Source organism: Marmota marmota, unplaced genomic scaffold (assembly GCF_001458135.2).
Source record: "Marmota marmota marmota unplaced genomic scaffold, marMar, whole genome shotgun sequence".
Classification (NCBI taxonomy): domain Eukaryota; kingdom Metazoa; phylum Chordata; class Mammalia; order Rodentia; family Sciuridae; genus Marmota; species Marmota marmota.
In genome coordinates, this window is record NW_026000076.1 from 9,335,617 (window position 1) to 9,362,764 (window position 27,148).

The 27,148-nt window shown below is 38.0% G+C and overlaps 1 protein-coding gene across 2 annotated transcripts; it reads right to left on the bottom strand.

Annotated features, from left to right (window-relative positions):
* Window positions 1-724: 724 nt before the first annotated feature.
* Lrrc8b (leucine rich repeat containing 8 VRAC subunit B) lies at window positions 725-26,159 on the bottom strand. Of its 2 annotated transcripts, XM_048814493.1 has the most exons (5): window positions 26,075-26,131; window positions 19,029-19,117; window positions 16,314-16,415; window positions 11,398-13,562; window positions 725-5,418 (listed from the first exon to the last, which is right to left on the bottom strand). In XM_048814493.1, exons 4-5 carry the CDS (start codon window positions 13,534-13,536, stop codon window positions 5,146-5,148), a joined length of 2,412 nt encoding a protein of 803 aa, XP_048670450.1. In that variant the 5' UTR covers window positions 13,537-13,562; window positions 16,314-16,415; window positions 19,029-19,117; window positions 26,075-26,131; the 3' UTR covers window positions 725-5,145. The 2 variants fall into 2 exon arrangements, with proteins under 2 accessions (XP_048670450.1, XP_015356392.1); XM_015500906.2 differs by lacking the exon at window positions 19,029-19,117 and having other exon boundaries at window positions 26,075-26,159.
* Window positions 26,160-27,148: the final 989 nt, after the last annotated feature.

Below are 27,148 nucleotides of genomic sequence, written 5' to 3' on the forward strand. Positions count from 1 at the left end.
CTCTCAAAACACCTACTATTCCCAGGAAGCCTGCTGATGCCTTTAGACAGGCATCTGCATTTCCTCCATGTGCTTCCATTCCCATGGCATCGGAGGTGGGGGAACCCCTTGCTTTAAGTATTGCACTTTCAGGGAAAAATTAGAGTTAAGTTCCCTCATAATCTGGTTTGGTATATATGTTTTTCAGCAGATAAAAATTCTGGGTATCAGCTTCCTAATGTGGACCTGAATCTGTGTGTGCTCAAGTGAGATTGTTTGATCTCAAACATCAAACCATTATGTGCATATTTTATTCAATAATTCCATTGTCTGAGTTTTACTCAATCTTCTCAGAATTACTTCTCTTGCAGTTATTTTTTCTTTATCTGGTTCATTATTCAGTGTTGAACTAACACTAATGACAGAACGAACACCAATAAGGGAGGGAGAGGTAAGTTGACTTCTGAGTATTTGTCCCTGAAAAATTCCACAGAAGAGCACTCGGAAACACGGAACCTGCATGAAGGAGGCAGAGCCCCATCCCTCTCCAGACCCCCAGTTAATTCACCCCCTTTTCAGGTGCTTGCTATTTTGTTGAATATTTTGAAAACTCACAAGTAAATCCAAAAATCTATCTTTCTGTACATAGTAGCAGTACTGTGCAGGGTAGCCTTGGATGAGATAGGGAATTCCTTTTTGAACCTGGGCACTGACAAGTGAATGCAGGTAAAAATGAGTACAGTCAGCTTCTTCCAGCATTTATTTTCATTTGCCATTTATTTTTTATTTACTATAAAAATTGAATATTTATTACACAAAAGTACTTTAGAAACAGTAAAATTTACCAAAACCTACTGAATCAAGGGATTCAGTAGGAATTTAAACCTGAGGGCCAAAAAAGTTGAACAGAATCTTATATTTTCTAATAACTCATTACCAGAAGCAAAAACCAATTATATACACATCCAAATATGTGACAAAGATAAAATAACAAATGCTAGATTTTACTGTGAGCTAACAAAAGAAAATGTCTCTACTCAAGATTGGCCCATTATTTCACTAAGAACAAAACATTTGAGGAATTTAAAAAAACTGTCTTGAACAACGTTAACATTTAGGCTGATACACAACGTATGTGCACAAATACATCCATTCTAATTCTATAACCTTTTGTATTTTTAAAACTGCACCATCTCTGTTAGAGATAATGTATACCATGCAAAAAGCATTCATACTTGTTTTTCTCAGCAATAGAAATAATTGTTAAATGCAAAATTTAAATATGAAGTTTAATTGTAAGCCATCTCAACTCAGAACTTTGGCTTATGTAGTCTGTGTTAATGTCTTAGTGTTGATGAAATTATTTATGTAAAAAAATGTTGAAAGTAACTGTAGTCCATTACCAATGGTACTTAGTAGATAGCTCCTGCTATTACAGAAGTGATGGACAAGAGACAGAAAGAGACCAATTAAATAGGATTGCAGGTTTTTTTCATTGCTTCAGCACTTCATATCCAGCTAAAGATAAGAAATAATTACCATTGAGGGCATTTTGTAACCATTATTTCATATATATGTCTTCAGAATACAAATCAGGATACAAAACACCTTGTCCTCTCTTTTCACTAGTCTTTCTCTTGTTTCCAGAAAGAAATAAACACAGATACTGAAGCAATGTACAGTAAATGAAAACAAAGTGGACCTACAGTTTTATTTTCATGCTTTTGGCAGGGCTGAAGGATTACGAGATTAGCTCTAAATACTGAAGGGAAGCAAAAAGAACTATCCAGGTATTATTATAGGCATGGGCTTTGCCCCCTTCCAATAAATACATGTTCAGGTGCCACTGAAAATCCTTTAGAACTAATATATTCTGTTACTATACAAGTACTGATCGAATTTAACAAGGTGGGTGAGTGAAGAAGGAAAATAAAATACCTTTTATGAACAGGGTGTTGCTAAGAGAATATAAAAAGATGAACAGATAATTTTATTGAAATAATGTCAAATCCACAGAATTGTTCGATTATTTTAATGAACCCATCAATATTATGCAGTATTTTAATTAAACGTAGTATTTGAATCATGAAACACTTAAAGAACAGAAACAAAAATTTCTCCATCAAACAATGTTATGCAAATAAACCAATGCAGCACACCTATTGGGACTCTTTCACAGCACTGAGATCCTGAGGATCTCATTTACCCTGTTTTAACATAAATAATAAGTGACAGTAAAATATGATGACACTCAAGGGGGAAATGTTAAGACTGAGAGTAAAAAATAAAAATATAGTACCTATGTGACACACAGATATACCCTGATGTAGGTTAGGGGAAAGAACACTAAATCTTTGCAGGAATGATCAAAAAACACTTAATGGTTTTCTTTTAAATGTCATAAACTAATAGAACACTTAAGTTATGAATTTTTAAAAAATTGCTATCCTTCAATTAATCTACAATCTCTTGCAATTTTGGAAAAAATATTAAATATATCCAAAACCAATAAATTACAATTTGCACTCATGGAATATGTGTGTCTCTGTGTCTGTGTGTGCATGCAAATAAAATGAACCAATGCTATTTTTAGTACAAGTCATAAACGTTTTAAACTTAATTCTCTATACTTAGATTTTGGAAAATACACTCTTGGAAATCAAACCCAACTAAAGTCTCGTAATTATAATCTAGCAAACTTCATTTAAAAATTCTCTTAAGTGAATATCTATGCTTGCAAAATAAAGATCTGCTCCAACAATGTAGTAAAGGTGGTATCAACACCGTATTATTTCATAGGTCAAGCAGTGGTGTCATTGTTTACTGTGTCAGTACTGTGTTGTTTCAAAAAGCTACTTAAACATTGATGTATAAGATTTAAATAAAAAGACATTTGAAAATTATGGCATCAAGAGCAACAGTTTGCACCAGTAACTATACCCTAGTATGTGGAAAGTAGCTTATGTATTCATTATTGGTCCTGGGAGCAATTTGCTTGAATTTATGTAAATGAGGAGGAAGATTTAACCAATGGCTTTTGCACTTGAATGGAATCAATGACTAATCCTGCAGGAGTTCTAGTTTGTCAAGTGAATGGTAGCAAATCTGAATTTTATTTTGAAAATACTTCCTGTAAAAGAGGATAAGATTTTTTAAAATACAAATTATGGCTAATTGTGTGGCCCAAATCAGTACATATGACAATTCTATTGGTAAGCACTAAAATAACCATCAACTCACATTTTAAGAAATAAAAATAACAAAACCTTGCATATAGTCAGAATCTGTGAAGTCCTAGAAGAAAGTTTGATCATTATGCCTGGTTCCCTGAGAACTTCAGTGTTCTGGTTAAAGGCAAGTTTTGGTAAGAAGTATATTTTTACACTGTTCCTTCCCATTCAGAATAAGCAATAATGTATGAGGCAGCTTTTGGTGCTCAGTATTCTTTACAGCTAAAATTTCATTTAATGTGAATAATTCTTTTCTCTGAACTTCATTCAGTCCAGGCATGTGCGGCAGATGAGAGAAACTGTATTTACTGTACTTTAATATTTTAAAGACTCATTTTCATCTTTCTGGAACAATGCAAGGAAAACATATACTGCACACAATTTCATGTTTACAGTACCCTTTATCCATCATGTCTTCCAGTTTTTTTCTAGATGCAGTTAACAGATTACTTCAGAGTTGTATCCAAAATGAGGTGGCATCATAATGCTTAGACCCATTGGAGAAAAACATATTAAAAATGTACATTTCCCAAAAGTGAGTCAGTTGATTTTATTCATTTAACATGATGCACAATAATATAAGGCCAAACACAAAGCTCTTTATAAAAAGGAGCAAAATGTATTCCAGAAGAGTTAAAGACATGAGATGAATTTCAGTTAAATGGATCTTTGTGAGCTTGGAGAGCTCATCTTAGACACTGAATAGATGCTGAATGTTTTATTTTATAATCATATCTCGAGATCATGCAGATGGAGGAAAAAAAAAAACATTTTGCTTTAACATTTACTAAATCCCTAACAAAGTATTTTGAAATCAATTTTAAAATCCAAATCTGTCCCTCTCCCCTCTATCACAGTTTTTGTAAATAACTAAGAATTGTACCCGTACAATTACACAGAGACTAGGGAAGAGAGAGGTAGTTGATGTGGCCATCCTCTCACAAGGAAACCCCCCGAATATTTTAGGGCACAAAACACAAGGCTTTTGTTATCCAAGAGTAATTAGTTGCAGAGTACAAAAACATTTTGGAGCAGAGTGCACAAAAACTTGAGAATCATAAACAGCCCAAACCAAGTATCATTAGTTCTTAAAGAAATGCTATGTTCTCTGTACCTTACAAAAATTATTCTCACAGACATGGAACCCGAGACCATACAATAGAAAATATTTATATATTTTATATAAAAATTTTTAACAAATAAAAAAAGGCTTTGATGATAGATAAGAAGAAATTTTCAAGAATTCATTAATTTTCAGGATGCCCTGAGGGTAACATGTCCTATGTACCCTGGCTCCCTGTTCTAGGCAAAGGCCAAAGATGGGCGTTTTCTCAGGGATCCTCATGGTTGATGAAAGAAACCAGACTAAGGAAGACTTAAGCAAGCTGGGAAAGGAAGTAACAATTAAGCCAAAAAGGAATTCTTCCAAGCATAATATACCCTGCCTAAAAAAACAAAAAACAAAAAACAGTAGGAACACAAATCAAAGACAGTGGTGCATTTACATCAGGGAAATTTATACTGATGAGTTTTTATAGTTGTGGTGATAAATATCAAAACAGGAAGTCAGTTAAAACAGGTGTGCAAATAAAGAAATGAAGATGGGAGGAGGAGGAGGAAAGAAACCTATACTATCCTAAAGGGAAAAATTGCAAAGTAAAGATTCAGTAATTTCACACTCCTCAACCCATCCTCAATGGGTACTTCTTACATCTTAATAAGTTAAAGATCAATTATTCACAAAGTTCCAGTTCAGTGTTTATACTTTTTACCTGTTTAACTTAGGGCAAGACATTGAGTGGCTTTAATAAGATATTTGGTTAGGATGCATCACAATTATCACCCATGTTTCATCTTTATAACTTAGGAAAGTTTATTTCTCTTTTAAAGCCCTGGGGCATATGTTTAAAAATGCCTTTGCAGCACAGGTCTCTGATCAACATTTATCTAAGCAAGTCTGCAAATGTTCTGTCACAGGGAGAGGAAGAGTATTGAGCAAACTATCCTCGACGATCAGACAGCTCCGTTTCAGGGCCTGACACCCTTCCAGCTCTGGAGGCAGCATTTCCAGGTAATTACCAATGAGCTCCAGATGAGTGAGGTTTGACAGCTCACCCACATGAGGGGACAAATCCGTCAGGCTATTTCTCCCCAAGAATAAACACTGTAGCTTCTTACACTGAAACAGTCCATCTGGCAGTGTCTCGATCTGCAAAAGAACAAAAACAGCTGGTGAGATTGGGTTGGATGGTGTAGGATAGTACATTCACTTGCTAATGCCCTAGCTACCTTTCCTGGAAACATGTCTGCAGGCTTCTAAGACACACATATTAATGGCAATAAATATGAGGTAGCTGAAGGAGAGAAAGGAAAATTAGGGTAGGGGTATCCCATGGAGCCAGGACCCAAATGTGTAAGCCCTGCTGTGCATGGGTGGGCAGCTCATTGGGCTCTGACCATCCTCACAAGAGTCTTAAAGAAAACATACTTCCATCCTCATTGTGCCCAGGATTAAAAAAAAAAAAAAAAAAAAAAAGCCGGTAACTCAGGAGAATCATAATTATTCTTGAGTTCTAAATCAGAAATAAATTATTCTCAAGAGTCCTTGTAAAGATGAGCAACATCCTTGAAAACATCCTAAGGGCAGACACAAGGCTATTTCTCATACTTTTCTTTTTTCCTATCCACAGCCCTTTTTGAGATAGGGTCTTGCTAAATTGCCGAGGCTGGCCTCAAATTTGTGATTCTTCTGCCTCAGCCTCTTGAGTTGCTGGGATTACAAGTGTGTGCCACCATACCCAGTTCTCTTATACTACTTTTCTCAGTATAGATTGCAATTTGATTCTGTTTTTAAAAGAAGTCTATAGAAGTAGAGACAAAAACATATAAGATAGACATGTACACTTCAGTTCCTTCTACATACATACACCTCTGAATGTTTATCTTTCTTCCTGTTCTCTGGCATGGTTTCAGTTGAATAATTCATGTAACAGGCAATTTTAAATATGAAAAATAACCTGCAAACTAGGTCAACTCCTAGAGCTGCTCCACTTGACTGCTCCCCTCTATGGTGCATGGGTTGTGTGTGAGTTTCTAAGGGCACCACAGTGCATATATGAAGTAGGGTTCATTTTGGAGAGACCTCCAAATGAAGTTGAGCTCACATAGTCCCTTCAACTCATCACTCCACTGAGGGTGGGTTTGGGTCAGACTGCTAGACTATATACTTAACCTATAATATTCCACATATTAGCTGGGGACAAATGGCATCTATAAAACAGGGTAGGTTCCTGGGTACAGGAAGTGACTTTGCTAGATATAGGGGCTTCCTGCATCCTCTGATGGGCTAATGCATACTGACTGGGCCAGTTCTATTGGCAGGCAAGCTTCTGGAGCCATCCAGAACTCTCTTCTTAACAGGATAAATACTTTTCAAATGAACTTAAAAATTAGTTACAGTGCACTAAAAAAGTGTTCATTATATTATATAATAAGCTCCCTTTCCTATATAACTAACATATATTCAGTGATGAATATCCTTAAAAGTAAATCACCATTCTTAAGACCAACATTCAACACAGATCATCACTGTAAACACCAAATAGTAGGTATAAGCAAAGGAGAGATATCTATACATTTATTCATTTCTTCTCAAGAGCAGATGCATACACACACACACACACACACACACACACACACACACATTTTAACATGGAGAGAGAGGAAACAGAAATGACAGAGACAGAAGAAATGCAGTTCTTTTTTAAAGCAACCCCTTCTGCTCAGAGACACTTGCAGCTCAGAAGCAGGGTCAAGAATGTACATGTGGAGGAAGATATTCAGGCCTGTGCTGTGTGTTCAGGGGTGAGGGTCCCTGTTGGTACTTAAGTGAAAACAGGGAAGTCTTGGCTCATTTGTATTCAGTAAATATGTGCCGAGTATCTCATATAAGTAAGTGCCAGGCTCCTGGCAAGGTGCAGGGGATGAACTTTTGAGCAAGACTGATGGCCTTCCAGAATATTCATCTAAGGCAGGCTGCCATGAACATCTCAACCTTGGCTCTACTGACATTTTGGGTAGGATGATTCTTGCTGTGGGGCTGTCCTATGCATTGTTACGTGTTTAGCAGCATTCTTGCTCTCTACTCCCCAGGTCCAAGAACCAACAATATCTCCAGAAAAATGTCCCCTGAGGGAGAATAGTACCCCCACCCCCAATTGAGAAGCATTGGTTTAATGGGAGAGAAAAACATTAAATGATTGCACAATTATTCTGCAATGGGTGGGATAAAAAAGAGTGCCCTGACCTGAGTTGTATCGGGGAATCCCAGGCCTTCCATTAACTTCAGATTGCCAGCAATTGCTTAATGGGACTGATTTCCTACTGGGTGATTACCCTGAAGCCATGCCCTCACTCTCTCTGTCTGCCTACCTGCTCTAACACATTCCCACCTAACTTTTTTCAAATTGCCGAATCTGTGATTTTAGTGGTCTTTTCATTGCTCACTAAAGGAGAAGGGCTTCACAAGGTAGGGGAGTGAGCCTTTGGGGCTAGAGGCTAGAAGGTCCCTCAACAGTATTACTGTAAATGAGTTGGGGGCTGTGGCTGGGGCACCCCCTCCCACTCAATGTCAGTGCCCAACTGAGGAGAAGGGCCTTAACTCACCAACTTGAATTCAACTTTCCTCAAGGAAGCTGGGGAGCTTCTTAAGAAACTCTCCTTCAACTCAGGAATTTTATACTGAAAAAAACCTGCTTACAAACTTTAAAAAAGAGTTTGCCTTGAAGGTTATATATTTTTGCCTACCATCAATAAATTTTATAAAAATGTTTCATATCATTAATTTATACCTAGTTCATTTAGTATGTTCCTTTCCTAGACTTTGACACATGAGCCAGAGAGAAGGAAGTAAGTATCCTACTGGTTTCCTCTCCAAAAAATGAGAAAAATTTATAGACCATTAGGGCGATGATAAACTTTATAAACAAAATGGTGTTTGAAAGCAAACTATAATATATAATATAAACATATATAAAATAAACTGAAAAAACTAGAAAAACTAATGGCTACAGCTCTGGCAACCAAATGTCTTCAGCAAAATGGACTGGGGACTCTAGTACAGATTATTCTCTTTCTCTATCTCCATTTGCCATTGATTATTAAATATTCCACTGTGTCCCAAAGACTGAGTGGGACTTTCCTTCAGAATCCTTCTCAAGGTTAGATTTTCTTTCTTCCTTTTTTGGGGGGGAAGGGGGGGGTCAATGCCATATACTACCTCAGGACATGTTCTTGTTTTCTTCTATTCTTCTGTGGTGCTGGGAATTAAACCCAGGGCCTTGCACATGCTAGGCAGGTGCTCTACCACTGAGCCTCACCTCCCAGCCCAGCACATAGTAACAAAACCGATAAATTCAATCATTTCAAGAAACAAGGCTCAACATTTCCAGTTTTAAGTAGTGATGTCAAAACAACAAGAAGCACTGTCACACTGTACTATAGAGAATTTCTATGTGATTCCCTTTCTGGTTAGAGTTTTGAGTTCATAAAAGGTGCATAAATGTGGAAGTTGAAAGACCTGGGTGTAAAATGCAATGGTTTCGAAGATTGAGCACATCTAGTTAAATCCCTCTCCCCACCTTGTGTTTCTCCATCACTATTGATGCCACAATAACCTGGTACCTCTGTCACTGGGAGAGGGATGGATCCTGCCTCTTCCTCTCTCACCTCACACTACCACACACACACTGCTGTTGCCCATAAGGCATCTTTGAGGTAGATATACTTGAGACATAAGCTCAGGGAAACAAGAACTGGAACACGTGGGCTCAACACCAGCACCATCCTGGAAGCTTCAGACCTCAGGTTAATCAGTCTGAGCCTGTTTCCGTGTTGGCAAAATAAGGGCAGTGGCCTAGAGTAGGGGTTGGCAAAGGTTTTCTTTAAAGGACCAGAAGAATAAATATCCTAGGCTTTGTGGACCTAAGAGGAAAACCTAAAGACATTATGTAGGTACTTACGTAACAAGAGAGAAGAAAAAATTATATGCATTTTTAATAAAATTCAAAATATAACAATTGCGCATATATTTTTTGTAATATAGGCCCAATAATGAAAAGAATTGGATTTATTTCTGGGCACTAAAATTTGAATTTCACATAATTTTCATGTGTCATGAAACATTGTTCTTTTTTGACAATGTAAAAACAGGCTATGTGCAGATTTGACACTCAGGCCATAGGCTTCCAATCTCCAGACTAGATCAACAGTGTTCCTTTAATATATGAATCTTTGTCTCTTGTTTTAAAATCTACATTCCTACTTCTAAATCATAACTGGTTAGGCCTTTCCATGGGGTTTTGCTTCTTGGTTGCCCTCTCCCAGCCCTTTCAAGCACACAATCAAAGCCTCCTTTGAAGGAACCAGTTCAGACTAACTAGCACTTTCAAGTGTCACCCTAGTGACTATCAGATGAATCAAACATGAACTAGGCGGGCAGACTCCCAGGTACTCCCCATTCTGACCCACTCCGCTATATGCTCTTATCTCTTATTACTTCTGGGCATCCTATTGCAGTCCCCTGTGCATGACCTTTATCTTTCTACACATAGCCCCCATCCAGCTTTTCAGGGTGTGTTTCATAGAACATTCCTCCCATAAGTTACTAGGAGAAAGGTGTCTTGCTCAAACACATTTGGCAGATGTTACACACCATCTCTCCCTCTTGGAGAAGCGTAATGTATTTCACATGTTAAAGGTACTGAGGAACACTGCAGCAAAAATATGATTAAGAAAGGAAACATTTAATTTTTTTTGTAATTTTGTTTTGTTGTTGTTTATGGTAACAACTATTACATCCTGTGGAGGAAACCCTGGCTTGCCTTGTCAATGAATACCTATCACCAGGGCCACCTGGGGGACTGCCCAACACTGTTCTGTGTCTAAAGAACTCCCTGAGACTTGGCAGAAATCAGAGCTTACTTCCCACTGGAGAAACCAACACCACCAGATTCTCGTGTCCCCAGCTCTCTTATAGCTACTATGGGTGTTCAGAAACCGTGCCAATCAGGTGTTCAGACTTGAATCCTGAATTGGCTTCAAAGCCTTGTAATCTAAAGATCTCTCATTTATCTTAATGGACTCTCCCCTTTTACTTATAAGTAAAGTTTCTGGTTCTAAAAAATCGGCATGAATTTTCTTCTCATCTCCCCATTTTGCTAACAACTACAGTTTTCAAAACCAACGTCTGATGATTATGATGTTCACTAGCCAACTCCATGCTCATAGCTATGTTTAGCAAAAAGAAAATGTGAATTACAAAAAGACTAGAAGATAATACATTTTGGGGTGGGTTAGAAGAAAATAGCAGTGCCCATTTTTCAAGTAGAGGAAGATTGGTTTCATCTCTTGGCAGGCCTGATTTATGTTCCCCTTCTCCCCATATGGACATTACCCTCACTCCCTTGCCCTTTAGAGTAGCAGCGATTTTTTTCCTTCCTCCTTCACATTTTAACCTAGGAAACTACTCATTTATTTTGTTTTTTCTTGTTTCAGTGAAGTTACATTTTCCTTAACTTGGCTGTACTCTTGCAAATTATGGTTCATTTTTATACATGGATGCTGGAAAAAGCTTCCAAGAAGCCCCAGTATTGCATTATAGAGCCAGGCCTTTCATTTTGAATTGTCTTTCTAGATATTCATACAGATCTTGAGTTTTTTTTAACTGCCTTTCCAGAAGGATTTATGAATAATTCATAATCTTAGCATTTTTAAACAAAAAGTTACTTGGATGGCAGATTTGGAAGGCTGAAAATTAAACTTTCTGTGTGCTCAAGACAAAAAGTAAGCTCTACCACAATTAGTAAGTTTAAAACACTGTAACTATGATGTTTCTATAGAAAATGGAGAAAGAGAATAAAGAGAATTAACATTTGTCAAGCAACTATCATGTGCTAGAAACTGGGCCAATGTGTATATTTTATCATATAATCTGCATGACAAATCAAAACTTAATATAAGAAACTGATGTTCAGTGTTTTTGTAAATTGTCTAAGGTCACATGGGCTGGGGCTCAAGCTCACAGAATGTTTAATATGTCATAAAGTCCATTTTCTTCTTCTATGTTACAAACTGCAAGCACAGCAGAGAGCCTCAAAAGACTGGCTGAATAAAGGATGGATTTACTTACATTGTTGTTGGTCACAGCAAAGTACTGCAAATTACTCAGATACTGGATTTCTTCTGGAATGAAGGTCAGGTGGTTATAGCTTAGATCCAAATAATATAGTTTGGTGCATAGAAAAAGCTGCAAGGGCAGATTCTCAATATTATTATGATCCAAAGAGAGCTGCTCTAGGTTAGATAATGCTCCGATCTGGGCAGGAATATAAGCAATGTTATTGTGCCACAGTTTTAAGCAGGAAAGATTCTGAAGATGCTGAAAGCTAATGATCTCTTCCACAGTTTTAAGGTTATTTTCCTTTAGGTCCAACTCATGCAAATTGTTCAGGCTAAAAATGGAGTGTGGAATGCGTTCCAGGTCACAGCTGATCAGTTCTAGGCTTTTCAAATTGACCATCTTTTTCAAGTTGTTCAGCACAACCAGTTTGCTTCCTTCATTGTCAAGGGACAGCTTCTGCAGCGAAGGCAGGAGGTCTGTGACCACCTGGGGGATCCGAGACAGGCTACTCTTCAAGTAGAGGGTCCTCAGGTTTTTTAGGTCCTGAAAGCCCTCCAGCTGCATGGTACTCAACTGCTCTGGGAGAACACAGCCTGACAGGTAAAGTTCCTTGAGATTCTTCAGGTGAAATACCCAGCGTGGGATTTTTCCCATTTCAGTAAATTTCAGGCGGAGGATTTTTAAATTCTCCTCTAAAAAGGCCAGTGCAGGATGGTCTACCACCAGAGATGAATGGTATATATGAAGCTCCTTGAGGTTGACCAACTGCGAGACTGCAGAGGGCAGTTTGACCTCAGGGATAAGCTCTAGGCTGAGCACTTCCATTTCTGTTAACTCGAACACGTTGTCTGGAAGACCACTGAGCATAAAGAGATGCAGCTCTATCTTGTCCTGGGAGTTTTTCACAAGTTTACTTTTCAGTTTCTCAACCGTCCATTCGTTGTTAAGGTTGACCTGCTTCAGTTTGTTCTCACTGACCTCTGACAGGAATATGGAGAAGCGTTTGGAATAAAGTGGATCATACTGGTCAGCCAGATGGAGGATGAAGGCAAAGTCATTCTTGACGTCCGGGATATCACTGTAGTTGCTTTTTTCTCTTAACGCCTTAAAGGAATATTGCTTCAGGGAACTCCTCAGCATCCACCATAAGCTATAGGAGGAGGTGAGACCGTATAGTATTACCAAAATAACATAAAATGAAGCCAGGACTTTAAATATTTCTGCCAAGGAGTAGACACACTGGTAGCGCTTATATCCTGTAAAAGCCTGCACGTCGATTGAACAGTCAATTTCAAGAGTAATGTAGGTTAAAAAATATGGAACATAAGTTATGATAAGGACAAACAAAATGACTTTGACTATTATCTGCTTCAGATACACCCGGTAAATGATGTCCTTCTGCTCCACGTGCAGACGGAACCTTTTCACTTTCTCAAAGATGGCTTTTGCCTGTTCACCTTCCTTCTTGTCCAGGACACTGGAAGTTGGGCTTTCTATGCTGGCTGACTCCAACCCTGACTGTGGGTAAGGCAGGGACTGCTTGCTGGAGTCAACCTCAGCTGAACACCCTGAGGACGAAAGCAAAGTCTTGGACTTGGAGACTTTCAGGGGCCTCACTGACTGTTCAGCCACTGTTTCTGACAGGGCGCGGGTGGTCCATGGAGAATCGAAGCACTTGTGAAGGATGGCCACAAAATGCTCCAGCCTGGAACTGGTGCTGGGGTAGTGAAGCCAAAAGTTGCTGCAGGCTGCAAAGATAAGTGTGTGCAAGAGCACCAGGTAGGGGAAAAACTTCGCAAACCAATGGAGCTGTTTCTCGTAACAGACTGCATCGATGTAGGAGTACTGCTGTCGGTGGAGATCATTCTGGATTCGGAGGGGGAGCGGAAGCGGTGTCCCAGAATTAGAGGATGTGTTCACGCTGGCTTTCAGGAGGTCCCAAGGCACAGCGCAGTGATTGTCAAATTCCACTTTGCATGGGAGACAGCACAGGACCCTGCTCTGAGTGAGCTGGAGAGCTCCAGCCAGCACAGCCACCAACAGCATGATGAGGGTGATGTAATACCAGAAGACGTCCCACCATGGCTTTAAGATGTGATAAGATGACTGGGCGTCTGCTAAGCATTTTAGCTCTGTTAGTGTAATCATGACTCTCCTTTGCACGAGTACAGAAACTGGTGAGGAAAAGAAAAGAAACACTACTGAAACAAATACTCACATGTACATTTCATTCTAATGCCTGTATGTACATTCCCTACCCAAGTAGATTTTTAGCTCAAGGCTGATCATGGGGCACATGAACCTTCTGGTTTCATTTGAAAACACAGGCCATACCGACCCTGCACTGTAAAGTCCCTGACATGGGGGCTCATTTGGTGATAGGTAGAGTGGATCTGTAAAGAAATTTGGGGGTAGTTCTTGGGGCAATTATTTAATTACCTCCCTGGTTTAAACTCCAGGTTGGGTTACTAAAATCCAGGAGCCATTTTTTTCTTGTTTTCTTTTTTTAAGTGATATGGAACAAATTTTCTTGTGCTACCAATTTCTAATGGTAACATTCCATGTTCTCTAGAAGGTCTAAGTAAGCTCCTTTCTGCATGGCACCTCATGTCTGGAACATCATTTATAACCTAAGTGTTGTTCTAAACACAAAAAGGAACTTTTTTTTTTTTTTTTTTTTGTGCAAGTTTGGCTTTATAAGGGTTTCCCTCTTTGGCTTACAGGAATCTACCCATTTCTTCCCAAACTGTCACCGAATGTATCATCTCCTTTCCTCAGCTCTTGCTTTACAATTTAAGTATATGAGTATTTAAAAACACCATATTTGGGCTGGTTATTTGGCTAGTGGTAGTGCACTTGACCAGCATGTGTGAGGCCCTGGGTTTGATACTCAGCACTGCCCCCACCCCACCCCGTCTCCCCAAAAGAAAGAAAGAAAAACTGAGTATTTAAAGTTGGGAAATAAGAATAATGATTGAAAAAGTAACAGGGAAGAAAAACCCTGTTAGAATACTCAATCCTCGGGATTCAATACATTTTCTACTTTATAGTCAGAACAGATTCAACTTCCTCGGCTTGATAATGTGGCATGTTTAATGTCATAATGGCGCAGTGCTAACAGATAAGTGATTAAGGCACACTCTATTATTATTTTTGCCTTTAGAAAAACAAGACACATTTTATATCTGTACCTTGAAAAGGATTCAGACAGTTCTCCTGAGAATTTCTGTTTAGCCACATTTGTATAAATTGTTTAAACAATTGCTAATTAGTAAAATCCAGACCACCTATAAGTTGGTGCAGAATAAGATAAAAGGAAACATTTGGAGCTTATGAAGTGTCTGATAAGAAAAAGAAAAAAAGAGACCATGGTAGCACTGTTGCTGTTTGCTGGAGAGTCCAGCTCTAATTGTGCTCAGGGGCTGCTCTTGGCTTTCTTTTTTTTTTTTTTAATATTTACTTTTCAATTTTTGGTGGACACAACGTCTTTATTTATTTTTATGTGGTGCTGAGGATCGAACCCAGCGCCCCGTGCATGCCAGGTGAGCATGCTATCGCTTGAGCCACATCCCCAGCCCTGCTCTTGGCTTTCTTGAGTCTGATGTTTCTTTCCTGGGCCTGAGTTTCTTGTTAGATAACCTGTTACCTGTAGCACCCTCAAAAGAAACCTTTCTTGCTCTCATGGGAGACTAGTTCCTGCCTTTCAAGGAATCCCATCACAAAGGCATGCTGTTAATAAGCATCTTCTCTTTTGCAGGTCTGAACTTATTCCTGACTCTGAGCCCTATTCCTTCATGCTCTCTACCTTTTGCTAGAAATCCCATGATCCCTGATTTTAATTTCTGAACTGCAGTGCCACTTTCTGCCTATATTCTCTCTGGGCATTTATTGAATATATGTATTCCACTTCCTCCTAAGCCCTGTGACTTGATTATATAACTTCTCCAGAGCTTCCCTCCCTTACTCTAGGTTAGTGGGTCTGACTCTCAATTCCTCCCATTCTGCATTGCCCCCACCGTGGTTAACCATAATTGCATGTCAAGACAAGACAAAAACCAAAAACAAGAGGATTACATGAGATAAATATGTAGTTGTGGACTTAGACCCCAAAATACCATAAGCATGATGGGTGGGGAGAATAGTAGAAATATTGCTGGATGAAAGAACATGTTAAGAATATCTATGAATTTTAACTGACATGTATGCATAATTTCAGCTACTTGTATAATAGCTATTATGCTAAAACAGTGATTTATAGCCTTTGGCCACATTAATTTGTGAACCCAGATAAAAGGGTGACAGGTCTTTTGTGCCTGTCTGGTGAAATCACACCTGGAACTTAATGCTCAGTTATGGGCTGAAGACAGAAAAGGCAACAAAATCATCAGGAGCTGCCATCTAAAACCATTCTCGGCAGAGGGATACAGGGAATCAATGACATTCAGCTGAGATAAAGGATGACTAGGAAAGATGAGAACTTATCTTTACATTTTTGTGCAATTACCTCATGAATAAAAGAAATAATGGATTTGTTTCAGATGCAAACTGGGTGGGTAGAAGATTTAGAGAGTTGCTTCAATTTGTTGGTAGAACATCAAATCTTTGAAACAGTTTAGCTCCCTGTCACTAGCTGGGGCTAGATGAATAAAATGACCATCCCTCGGGGATGCTGTAAAGGAATTTCTTGCAATATATAAAGAGAATGAACCAGATAATCTCTAAGGGCTTTTCCAGCTCTGAGTTTATGGTGACATATTTGTCCTCTAAGGACCTGAGAATTAAATTCTTTTATGCAACTGAAACTGTGGAAGAATGAAACAAACAGTTCAAATAATGATAAAGGTATTTGGCAGACAACAGAGATTTACTCAACAAGGAATACTAGCCAACACTGACCAAAATAATTATTAAGTATTTATACTTACTAAAATGGGAAAAATGAATCAAATAAATCAGCTATGCTTCAATCAGGGGGTCTACACCTTTTGAAGTTTCTTAGACACACCATCTCTGAGTTTGTCTTCATTCTATGAGAAAGCATAAGTATCTTGAAAGACATATATTCATTCAAATGAACAAAAACATTGCAGAAACTGTCTTTCCAGACCCTCTCCATCAGGAGACATGATATGGCCAATAGATTATCATAGGTTAGTTTACTTTCAACTCAGAGGCACATCCTGGCAAAGCTGTATATACCAGTCCCCACCCATACCCATCAGACCATGTTCATACCCTGAACTCCCTTTTCAATTACAGAGTAGTTTCTACAGAAATTTAGGTCCAACATGTTTTAAAATTCTGTATATATAACACTTAGCTATTCCCAAATAGTTTGCATATGTTAATTTCTCTCATACACAGTTGGTCTTATTTGCATTTCTCAGATGGCTTGTCAAACCATGTAATTTCTGCACTCTAATTTAAAACCACATTTCTATCCAAATATATATGCTCCAAAAATTTAGTCTACCAGTTTCATTAGAAAAAGTCACAAGGCAAGAAGACTTTCTCATACACAACTCAGAAATATGGCTAAAAATTCCCTGAATTTGTCATTACATATATTAGTATGTACATAGTTTTTTTTTTTTTTTTTTTTAAATTCGGTAGGTTAACAAAAGCCATTCTCTGCATATACTACAATCACTTGTGACAGATGAACTGCAGGAAAACTCTGAAATGCTATATTAAAAAAATTGAGTCTGAAAAAATATATTTTTAGTGTCCATGGAAACTCAAAAAAGTTGCTGGGAAGGTTTTATTTTCCCTTAAGATATATATATATATATATATATAAAATAAAATATTATGTATTTGAATTCTAACAAAGAGTATTTGCCCCAAATTGTATGGGGTTAGAAAGCTCTATTAGAATATCAGACAACCTATCTGTGCACTAACTCAGCACTACCGGAAAATAAATTTACAACATAACAGCATTTAGAAGCAGACAGCAGGATAAAGACTTATGGAGCACTAGGGTGGAGTTCAGAGGTAGAATGTGTGCTCAGCAGACATGAGCCTTGGGCTCAATAGCCAGCACACACATATGCACACTCTGATTGTGACACACTTTACATACTCTTCCACAGCACTACATCTATAATTTCCAGAATGCTACTCCCTCATCATGATGCTCCTTACACAAGTTTTCCTTTAATATTACAAATACATTTCCTACTTTATAGGCAGTATGTTTATGAAAGAGAGATATCAACCTCCAACTAACAGTAACAATTTTAAATTATCATAATAAGAAACTACTATCAATCTACCATTGAATCACTCCTGAACATGTTTGCTATATTCATTCCATCTGAAAATGAATTGGAAAGGACTTTCCTGTTTGCCTTTTTAAAAATTATGTACTTTTCCTGTAATCACCTAATTCAGATTTCCCTTGATGAGTTCCTTGTCAAAAGAGCAAATAAGAATTTATTGTTAGTGGAAAATACCTTGCTCAAAGCAACAAAACCATCAAAAAACAACTTCAATTGGAACTTACGAACTCCAACCCTGAGCCTTGTCAATGTCATATCACAAGGTAATATCTCACTAAATCCAATGAGCTGTGCTGAGGTCTGTTTCTCAAAAGCTGGAGAAAAAGTTATAGAGCTCTTCCCCCAACATCCACATTGTAACTGAGTTCTATTATAATCTTGAAAAACAAGGATGCAAATGTAGTTTACTGCAACATCTCAGTTTTATGGATACATACCATGTAACCTATTCTCTTAGCATAAATATTTTTCTACTAAATATTTTTACTGAATTATCTAAGACTTAATATTTAAATACACAGCAACTTGATTAAAGGATACATGAAAACTTTCAAGCATTCTTACCTATCAAATGCTGCTAATTTTTCTAATTGAAGTACTTAATTGGAATTAGAGCCATTATACCTTTTAATACATTTTGCATGTGCCCTAAACATTTTCCAAACCATATTTTGGCAAAGAATGAGGATTCAATCCAAATGAAATCCCTATTTCTAATACACAAATGCACTAAATTAGTTCAAAGAAATTATGTTAAGAGTACCAGATTTTATGGTCTTAATCCCATTCCTTTAGCTTTTAAATCTCATTAAAAAATCATAAAAGCTTTTCAAAACACATGAATTCATCTGACAATCTCATCCCAAAGTCTCTAAGACTGGAACAACACCACTCAACTTAGGCATCTTTATTTCCCAGTAGACCTTATTTTACTTTGAAAGCATTTCCAAAATAACCAGTGAAAAAATAAATAAATGACGATCAGATGGTATTTAGAGTCATTGTATGCTGAGAACAACATGCTTTTTCAAAGATCTGTCCTTTGATCCCAGAAATCCGGGGTTCCCTACACTACTCTCACTGAAACTTGATTTAAAAAATACCTTACATTCTGTCAAAATGTTTATCAGTACTAACCTATATTTAACTATAATTTAAATTTGCCTCTTTTTATTTATCTCCTTAGAAAATAATGTATCTGTACCTCTGAATTATTTGCCCCTCTTCTTTATACTAAAATAACCCATTTAACTACACTTCAGAAATCTGAAGCCCAGCATTTAGCATTTTGCCTGTATTTATCGTGATCACTAGTAGCAAGGATACTTGATATATCTGTTCCCTTATGTCCCTTACCAGTTCCTTCAGATCTTGTCAGTACACAGACTTTCAGATAACAAACATCCTTTCCAAACTTGGTCATAGTTTAGAGACCTAGAAAGAAACTAAGAGATAGATTTATCTGGTAGAATGTTTCTTTAATATTAATGTCCATAAAAATTGCGAGAGCTTATTAAAACAAAAAGTGAGCTTGCCATGGTGCCAAGGATCTCAGCTACTCAGGAGGCTGAGGCCGGAGGATAGCAAGTCCAAGGCCAGCCTTGGCAACTTAGCAAGACCCTATCTGGCAAACAAAACACATAAAGTGATAGGATCCTACCTTCAGAGTTTCTGGTTCATAAGGTAGTTCTAACAAATTCTAAATTGGTTGCTACTGGTCCAGGGATCACCTTTTGAGAATCACAGTTTTGAGAGAGCAGTTTTCAACTTTGGCTTCACATTGGAACTGTCTGGGGGCACTTTTAAAAGAAACCTAATCACAAGCCCTATCCCCACAGAACAATCCAAGCGGTCTAGGTGAGGCAAAAATTTTCCTCAGGAGGAGAAAACTTGTAAAATAGATTGGCAATAAATTATCTGGGGAAAAAATGCATATCTTTTAAATCTTCTTGGCAATTACACTAGATGTCTACAATGCTCCATTCTCTCCCAACTATAGTTAGAGCTTCAGAGACTCGGGTATGTGAGGAGTAGAACAATGAGTCACTGGCAGGACAGACTGAAGGAGGAGGGACTAAAAAGTCTGAAAATCTGTTTCAATATGGGGTAAAGAAATAATATGTGTAAATTTTATAATATGCTTGAAAAGAAAGCAAAGAATGAAATAGTCACTGCTATATTTTGGATCTTAAAAATCTTCCAAAGGCCCTGTGTCAGAAGTTAGATCGCCCACCTTGGGAGGTGGTAGAACCTTTAAAAAGTGGCTCCTAGGGCTCAATGGTAGAGTGATTGCTGAGCATGTGTGAGGTACTGGGTTTGATCCTCAGCACCATATTAAAAAAATAAACAAGTCTCCATCTATAACTATGGGAAAAAAAAAAGTACACCTAGAGAAAGTAAGTCAGGTGAGTGGGTGCGGGGGAATGACCTTCAAGGGGATAATGGGATCCTGGACCCTTTGCTGTTTCTTGTGGAGAACCATCCATGGGCTGTGAATGAACTACATCAGTATCATAGCCTAGTGAATAGGAGAATCTGGTGTCTGGGAACTTCCAGTGGAAATTTCTTTTGGCCAGGACCACCCAAACACATGTGACCCTATTCAAGCTCTGCCCCAGGTCCCACACAGCACAGGACATGGGGTGTCCTGCTGTAGCCACACAGCCTCTCAGAGATGGGTGTGACCTGCCAAGATGCCAATCAACCTGTTGCTGCAAGACATCAAGAAGCAAGACTCCACCCATGAAGCCTTATCCCTGCCTTTGTTGTACCCCCTTTAAATAAATCAGGGGACCATTTTCTAATTGTCCAGCTTCAGCTCCTGTGTGGGCTGGGCCTATCAGATGCTCTCCTTTAAAACTATTTTTCTGACTCTGTCTTTCGTTCTCCACTAATTATTTGTGACTTATTTTCTCCCATGGTCCTTTTTCCCTCCTACACAGGAAAAAAGACACCCTGGTGAGGCGCTGGCAGCCTCCCCATAGTTTCTCTCTTTCACTTCCTGGCCATGATACCATGAGCAGTTTCCTCCGCCACATGCTCTAGCCATGATGTACTTCCTTGCAATAAGGCCAACTGATCAAGGACTGAAACCTCCAAAACTGCAAACCAAAATACTCTTTTCTTCTTTTTTAATTGATTATCTCAGATGCTCTGTCACAGTAACAGGAAGCTCACTAAAATACTTATTATAAATTAAAATTCAATACCATGTAACAACACTGGACATCTGATGGAGGTCCAGAGTGGGAGTCAAATGAATTCCAATTTTGTTCCTATGCTAATATAATACCTTACAGTTTTGTAGCATGTGGTGCATAGTAAATACTTATACAATAAATATAATGTACAAAAATGCAAATTATATGAAAAATTTCAGATATTTATACATATTCTAAGATGATAAAGACTTTGAGCTGGCCCAAGTGGTGAAGGAGTGGCTAGAACTCAGTAGTATATAGATGGAAGGACTTTTGATTAACTGTTCAGCATATTCTGCAATTTAATGGCTTTAAAAAACATTAAGGTTTTATTTCTTGAGATTTTATTGGGGATTCTTGTATTTCATGGTGTTGGCCAGCACAAAGATGGCTGGAAGGTCCAAAATGACCTCATTTGTTCATTATACTGCTGGCTCATAACTTCTTCATATGAGAGTCAGTGTGGTGCTTTGAGTGTCCTCAATGAACATGGTGGCTGGATTCTAAGACAGTGTGTTATAAGCACAAAAATTAAAGCTGTGGACTTTTTAGGGCATAGCATTTGAAGTTACACAGTGCTGTGTCCATGAAAATCTATTAGTCAAGGGAGATACAAGGCCAGCTCAGATTCAAGGGGATGGGATGCAGAGAACACCTCTCAGTAGTGAAATGACGAAGAATTTGCAGCTATGTTTAATACACTACTATCCATAAATAATTCCATAAATCTTCCATAAATAACTTACATCTCTTCTCCACAGAAAGCACAGTAGCCCTCTCCCCCAACATTCATATACCATCACATCAAATTCAGGCTTAAAGGCCAGGCTTGTGTCTTATAAATCAGGGCAGCATCCTTAAGATTTTTAGAAGCCGCTCCATGCAGCAGAGATATCTAGGAGGTTATCATATAGGGTTTTATAGCTGTGTCCTTGCTTTTATTTTCACCTTGAGACCAAGTTTTGCTGGTAATAGTGCTCTGGATCTGATCTTTGGACCTGAGACCATTTCCTTCTTTGAGTATCTTTTGTTGAGTAGAGAAGGTTGCTAGGAATAAGAAACAGTTTTATTTCCATATCTAGAAAATTCTGGATTGGAAATATTTCCTCTAAAGTCTGCTTACAATCTGGACAGTTTGTTCTTTAATGCATCTCTTTCTTGCAAAACTTTGATCATAGGTGGTTAAAAAATGAAGTTATTAGTTGGTGCTTTCAATATTCTGCTGAAAAATCTCCTACCCTAGATCCACAAGGTTGTTAGGTTCATTTTCTATGTGATTTGTAGGTGATGGTTCAGCCAATTTTCTGCCAATAAAACATAAGAGTGCTATTTTATATCCTCCAATAGCAATTTCCTCACTGACCTTTATACACCATTAATACTAGTTTTACTACCCTTCAGACCTTCACCGCTTCCTTTTCCCAAAGCCAATGCCAGATGTTTTGTTATGGTAGTACCTCACTTCTAGGTACCAATTTTTGGTTTTACTTATTTATTTTGTGTAACAAGCCATACCAAAACTTAGTGATTAAAATAATGATTCGCTGTATCTGATAATTCTGTAGGATGATGAGGCAGTCTCATTTCGCTTGGTATTCATTGGGATGCTGGGGTGGCTAGAAGGTCCAACATGCCTCTATGCCACACTGGTACCTGGGCTGCCTGCTTGTTGCGGGGCTCAACTTGTGCTATTGACTGGGCCCTTGGCAGTCTCCACATTGATTCTTTAGGCTTCCTCACAGCAAAGGGGAGGTTTTGAGAGGGAATGTTCTATGCATACAAATTCAGAATTTGCAAGTCTCTTAAGGCCCAGTCTTAGAAATTACTACACCCCTACTTCTGCCACATCCTGTTGATCCAAAAATATAACAGAGCCAGTAGAGAGTCAAAGGCAGGGAAACAGATGGGAGGAGTTGCTAAGTATTTGCAGTCACTTTTAATTCATCATAGGATGCCATAAACATTTAAGTAGCCAATGGTTCCTCAGTAAAGTAGTCTTTGAGGAAAATAATTTAATGAGTGAAAACCAAATCTCTGTCCATATGAGGAAGGATCATCAGATGAAGAAGAGTAAAAAAGGACAGAGAAGCAGAATTAGTGAGGTAAAGAAAAAGCAAATATTTCTGGGGCACATAAATCTAATTTCATGGAAAGAAACTGACATAGTCAAATTATAGAGGGAAGGCAAAAAATAGAAATGTGTCACTACTATTTAGCAATTTCCTACCCCAAACTGTAAAGTAGAAATGGGTCTGTGAAACAATCATACACAATATTCTAAAGAGTATGAAACTCTCTGAAGCCCCAGGAGAAAGTTATTGATAATAAACTGCAGAAAAAAATAAATAAAATAAATAAGTAAGTTACAGAATGAATTAAGACCATAGGAACAACTCTAGAAATCCTAGTGGAATCTGAGTTCTTCTGAACTTTAAGGAACACCATTTCACTTTTCTTGGTTTCTGGTGATAACAGAATACATCATATATCTAATTTAGGTGAAAATTTTCTTTTTAGGAAAAGACCTCAATATGTAACAGTTACATATTGAAATATTTATACCAGAACATAGCTTCCAGTAGCTGGATAATTCTTAGAAGGTATTGAGGCTGGGGTTGTGGCTCAGTGGTAGAGTGCTTGCCTAGCATGTGTGAGGCACAGGGTTTGAGATTCTCAGCACCACACATAAATAAGTAAAATAAAGGTCCATTGACAACTAAAATAAGTGAATATTCTTAGAATGTATAAAACAGAAGCCAACATCAAATCCTCCAACTTTCATGGTTTTTAAAAATACTTTCCGACACCCCACTCAAGTAAGCAGGCCATAATAAAGTAGGGCCAAACCTCTCTGCAGTCTCTGGGAAACCACACCATAGCATTCCATTTCTTCTCTTCAGACTTCCACAGGTGACCTACCTGTCCCAAGAGCAGAATTATATGTTCTATTTAATCCAGGAAGACCCCATTGAAAACAGGGTTCATTTTCTATAAATAAAGAAACAATTTCAGACGCATTTTAGTGGCTTCACTATAATCATGGGCTTAGAACTAAGGGTCCTAATTTGAAAAGATCTGGGAGCTTAGTGGCATACATTTTGGATACCTAATTAGTAATAGGTCTTCCCATAAAACAAATGTAAAATTGTAAATAGTTGGAGAAATTTTCATTAAACTATAAATTTAAATGAAAGACATATTTTAGCTTTTGTCAGATCTAATAATACTTAAAAACATAATGTTTATTAATTGCAGAGGCTAGATACCACGAAGGCATACGAAAAGAATATTGTCTCGAGTCATCTGTGGGCTGTGTGTGCACTGTGCTGCACATTGTAGCCTAACAGATAGGATAATCTGGTGTCTAGGAACTTCCAGTAGACATTTCCTTTGGTTGACTGCCCAGAGTCATTGTGAATTTCTATTCCACTCTGCCATGTCCCACACAGCCTCTCTAAGATGGGTGTGACCTGCCAAGATGTCAATTAACCTGTTGACTGCAAGACATCAGGAAGCAAGACTCCACCCCTGAAACCTTACCCCTGTCTTTGATGTACTCCCTTAAATAAACTACAGGAGCCATTTTCTAGTTGTCTAGCTCCCATTCCTGTGTGGACTAGACTATCAGGGCTGTCTTTAAAACTATCCTTTCTGACTTTGTCTTTTGATCTTTTCTAATTATTCTAGACTTTAATTTCTTAGGAGGCTTATCCCTCTGAGCAGTCAAGAATACCCTGGTGAGGTGCTGGACACCCTGCGATAGAATATGAGGGCTTCTCTCTCCTTTCCCAGGATCATGATCCCACTGTAGAGAAGAAATGCATAGTTGAATGTTGTATACCACCTAATACTGTCATTTCAGTGCCCAAATGAGTGGGATGATGGGGTAAATCTAATAAATATTACATTTGGTTCTACTCAAATGCCCAGAGAATAGCTGGAACATCACTGAACGGCATCATCAACCAAAAACAGAGGGGGATTTTAGTCTGTTCATGCAATAAATACTTAGAAAGCCTGTTATGTACCAGGAGTTCTAAGAGTTAGAAAAATAAAGCTGTGCAAGACAGACCAACTCTCTGCTCTTTTGGATTTCACTGTTGTGAGGGAAGAGACAATAACTAGCACATAGCACAATACAGATCAAAAATGCCATAAAGACTAGAAAGCTGCTGTAGACCGGGGGTCTGGGAAGCCTCTTTAGAGGAACTACTATAGATGGAGAATGAAACAAAGCCAATCACAGGACAAGTAGAAGAGGCTCATAGACGAGTAAAGATTAGAACAGAAGCCACTCTGGCTGGGATGTCAGGAGCCTGGGGAAAGGAAGAGAGTGATAGGTTTCAGCCTAGGGAAAGAGTCTGTATAACAAATCCAGGAGTGATGGAAGAGCCACAGAGGGTCGGTCAAATAGAGGGTCAAGTAGAGGGATGGCAAGAGATGTTATCAGCTTTAAAAATTTTACAGTCAATTTGAAGAATCAGCATGGAAATATGGACATACCCAAAAATTCAAAGGATTTTTACCTTCATCTATAAAAAGAAGAGTGTTCAAAATGTAGTAGGTAACAGACCCACTATCCTCACCGCTGTTCACCTGGGCTATATGTCCAGAACTGGGGGGTGCTTTAAGACACATGCTGTAATCACAACACTGGAAAGCTGTGCTATTTAACACCATGCACACTCATCATTCATCGTGTCAAGGTCAAGAGCCCTGCCACAGAGCTAACTTAAGGTTAATCTTGCACAATTAGAAGAAGAGTTTCTGCAGGAAGCACAGAAGATAGGGCTTGTTTATTTCTGATTTTGCCTACCCAAGGAAAGCATGGCCACTCTTTATTCACAGAAAAATGATGTGTTTATTCTATGCATTAAAAATGCTACCTAAGACAAAACTCAGGAGAGAGGGACTTAATTCCTCAGACCTTTAATGTCAAGAAAGTGACAAATACACCCCCCCCACACACACACACACGTATACTTTCCTGCTTGCAAAACCCACAAAGGACAGGAAAATGACATTTTTATTAAAATACATTCTAATTTCAATTTTAGCTTCACTGGTTTAAAAACACTAAAATGATTTTACTCAAAACATCTATAAGAATATCAATCTCTTTCTGTACTTACTTGCCCCAAGCTACCAACCTAATTGTAATTATTTTTACCATGTGTTCACAATTCAGGATGTTAATCTTACCCTATGAATGCTGGTCAACCAGAAACTCTGCAATTAGTTTCAATTTGAGGAATTCCTAAAGAGAAATCATAAACATATTGTCATATTTTATGTATCAGAGGACTACAAGATAATTTATCCACTTATATGGTTCTAAAATTTCTAACATATATTATAATTTTATGAAACAAAGATGAAAAAGACAACTTCTTTAAAAAGTGAGGGGTGTTAAAGACATCACCTTCGGGTCCTCTCACAAAAGTTGTCGACTGATACCCAGGGAGAGAAATCACATCCCAAGTTACACATTTAATCTCAGCACAACAGTAATTCACAAAGCATCCAATTTTTAGTGAAGAATGAAATGAGTATTATTGCTGAGGCACCAGTCACTTTACTATAGAAAACTTCACTAAAAACATGTGTACTTCTTAGGATACACAGGGGACATGGCAGAAAAAGACTGGGTGTCTACGACAGTTTTCTCCATCCAGCTTTGACGTTGATTTTGTTGTTTGCTTACCCACTATTTTTGCAGTTACACCATTGTTCAATCCAGTGGCACAACACTTAGGTCTGTCTTTGTCTCCTATTATATATTATGGGCTTTCCTGTTGTTTAAGTTTCTCTTAAACATCATTTTTGATAGAAGCGTGATAGTTTGTACATGGATATGTCATAGTTTACAAACTCTCTTCCCTACTGATCATAGATTCTCTTTCTAAAATTACTAACAATGCTGTCAACATCTCCATACTCTGTTCATGTGATTTCTTTTACACAGAATTCCAAAACAAGAGCACTGAGTCAAAGAGCATGAACCTTTTAAGCCTCAAATTACAACAACTTGTTTTCCCAAGAAAGTTATACCGATTATCTTTTTTGCAAACAATATATCACAGCATCCTCGATAGATTTGAGTTATCACTTAATACTCCTCACCAAAATACACACACACACACACACACACACACACACACATGCTCAAAAGAAAACAAACAAACAAACAAAAAAGCTTTGCCAATTCCACACATGAAAAAAACAACCTTACTGTTGTTTTATTTTGCATTTCTTTGAGGTAGGCTGATCATTTTC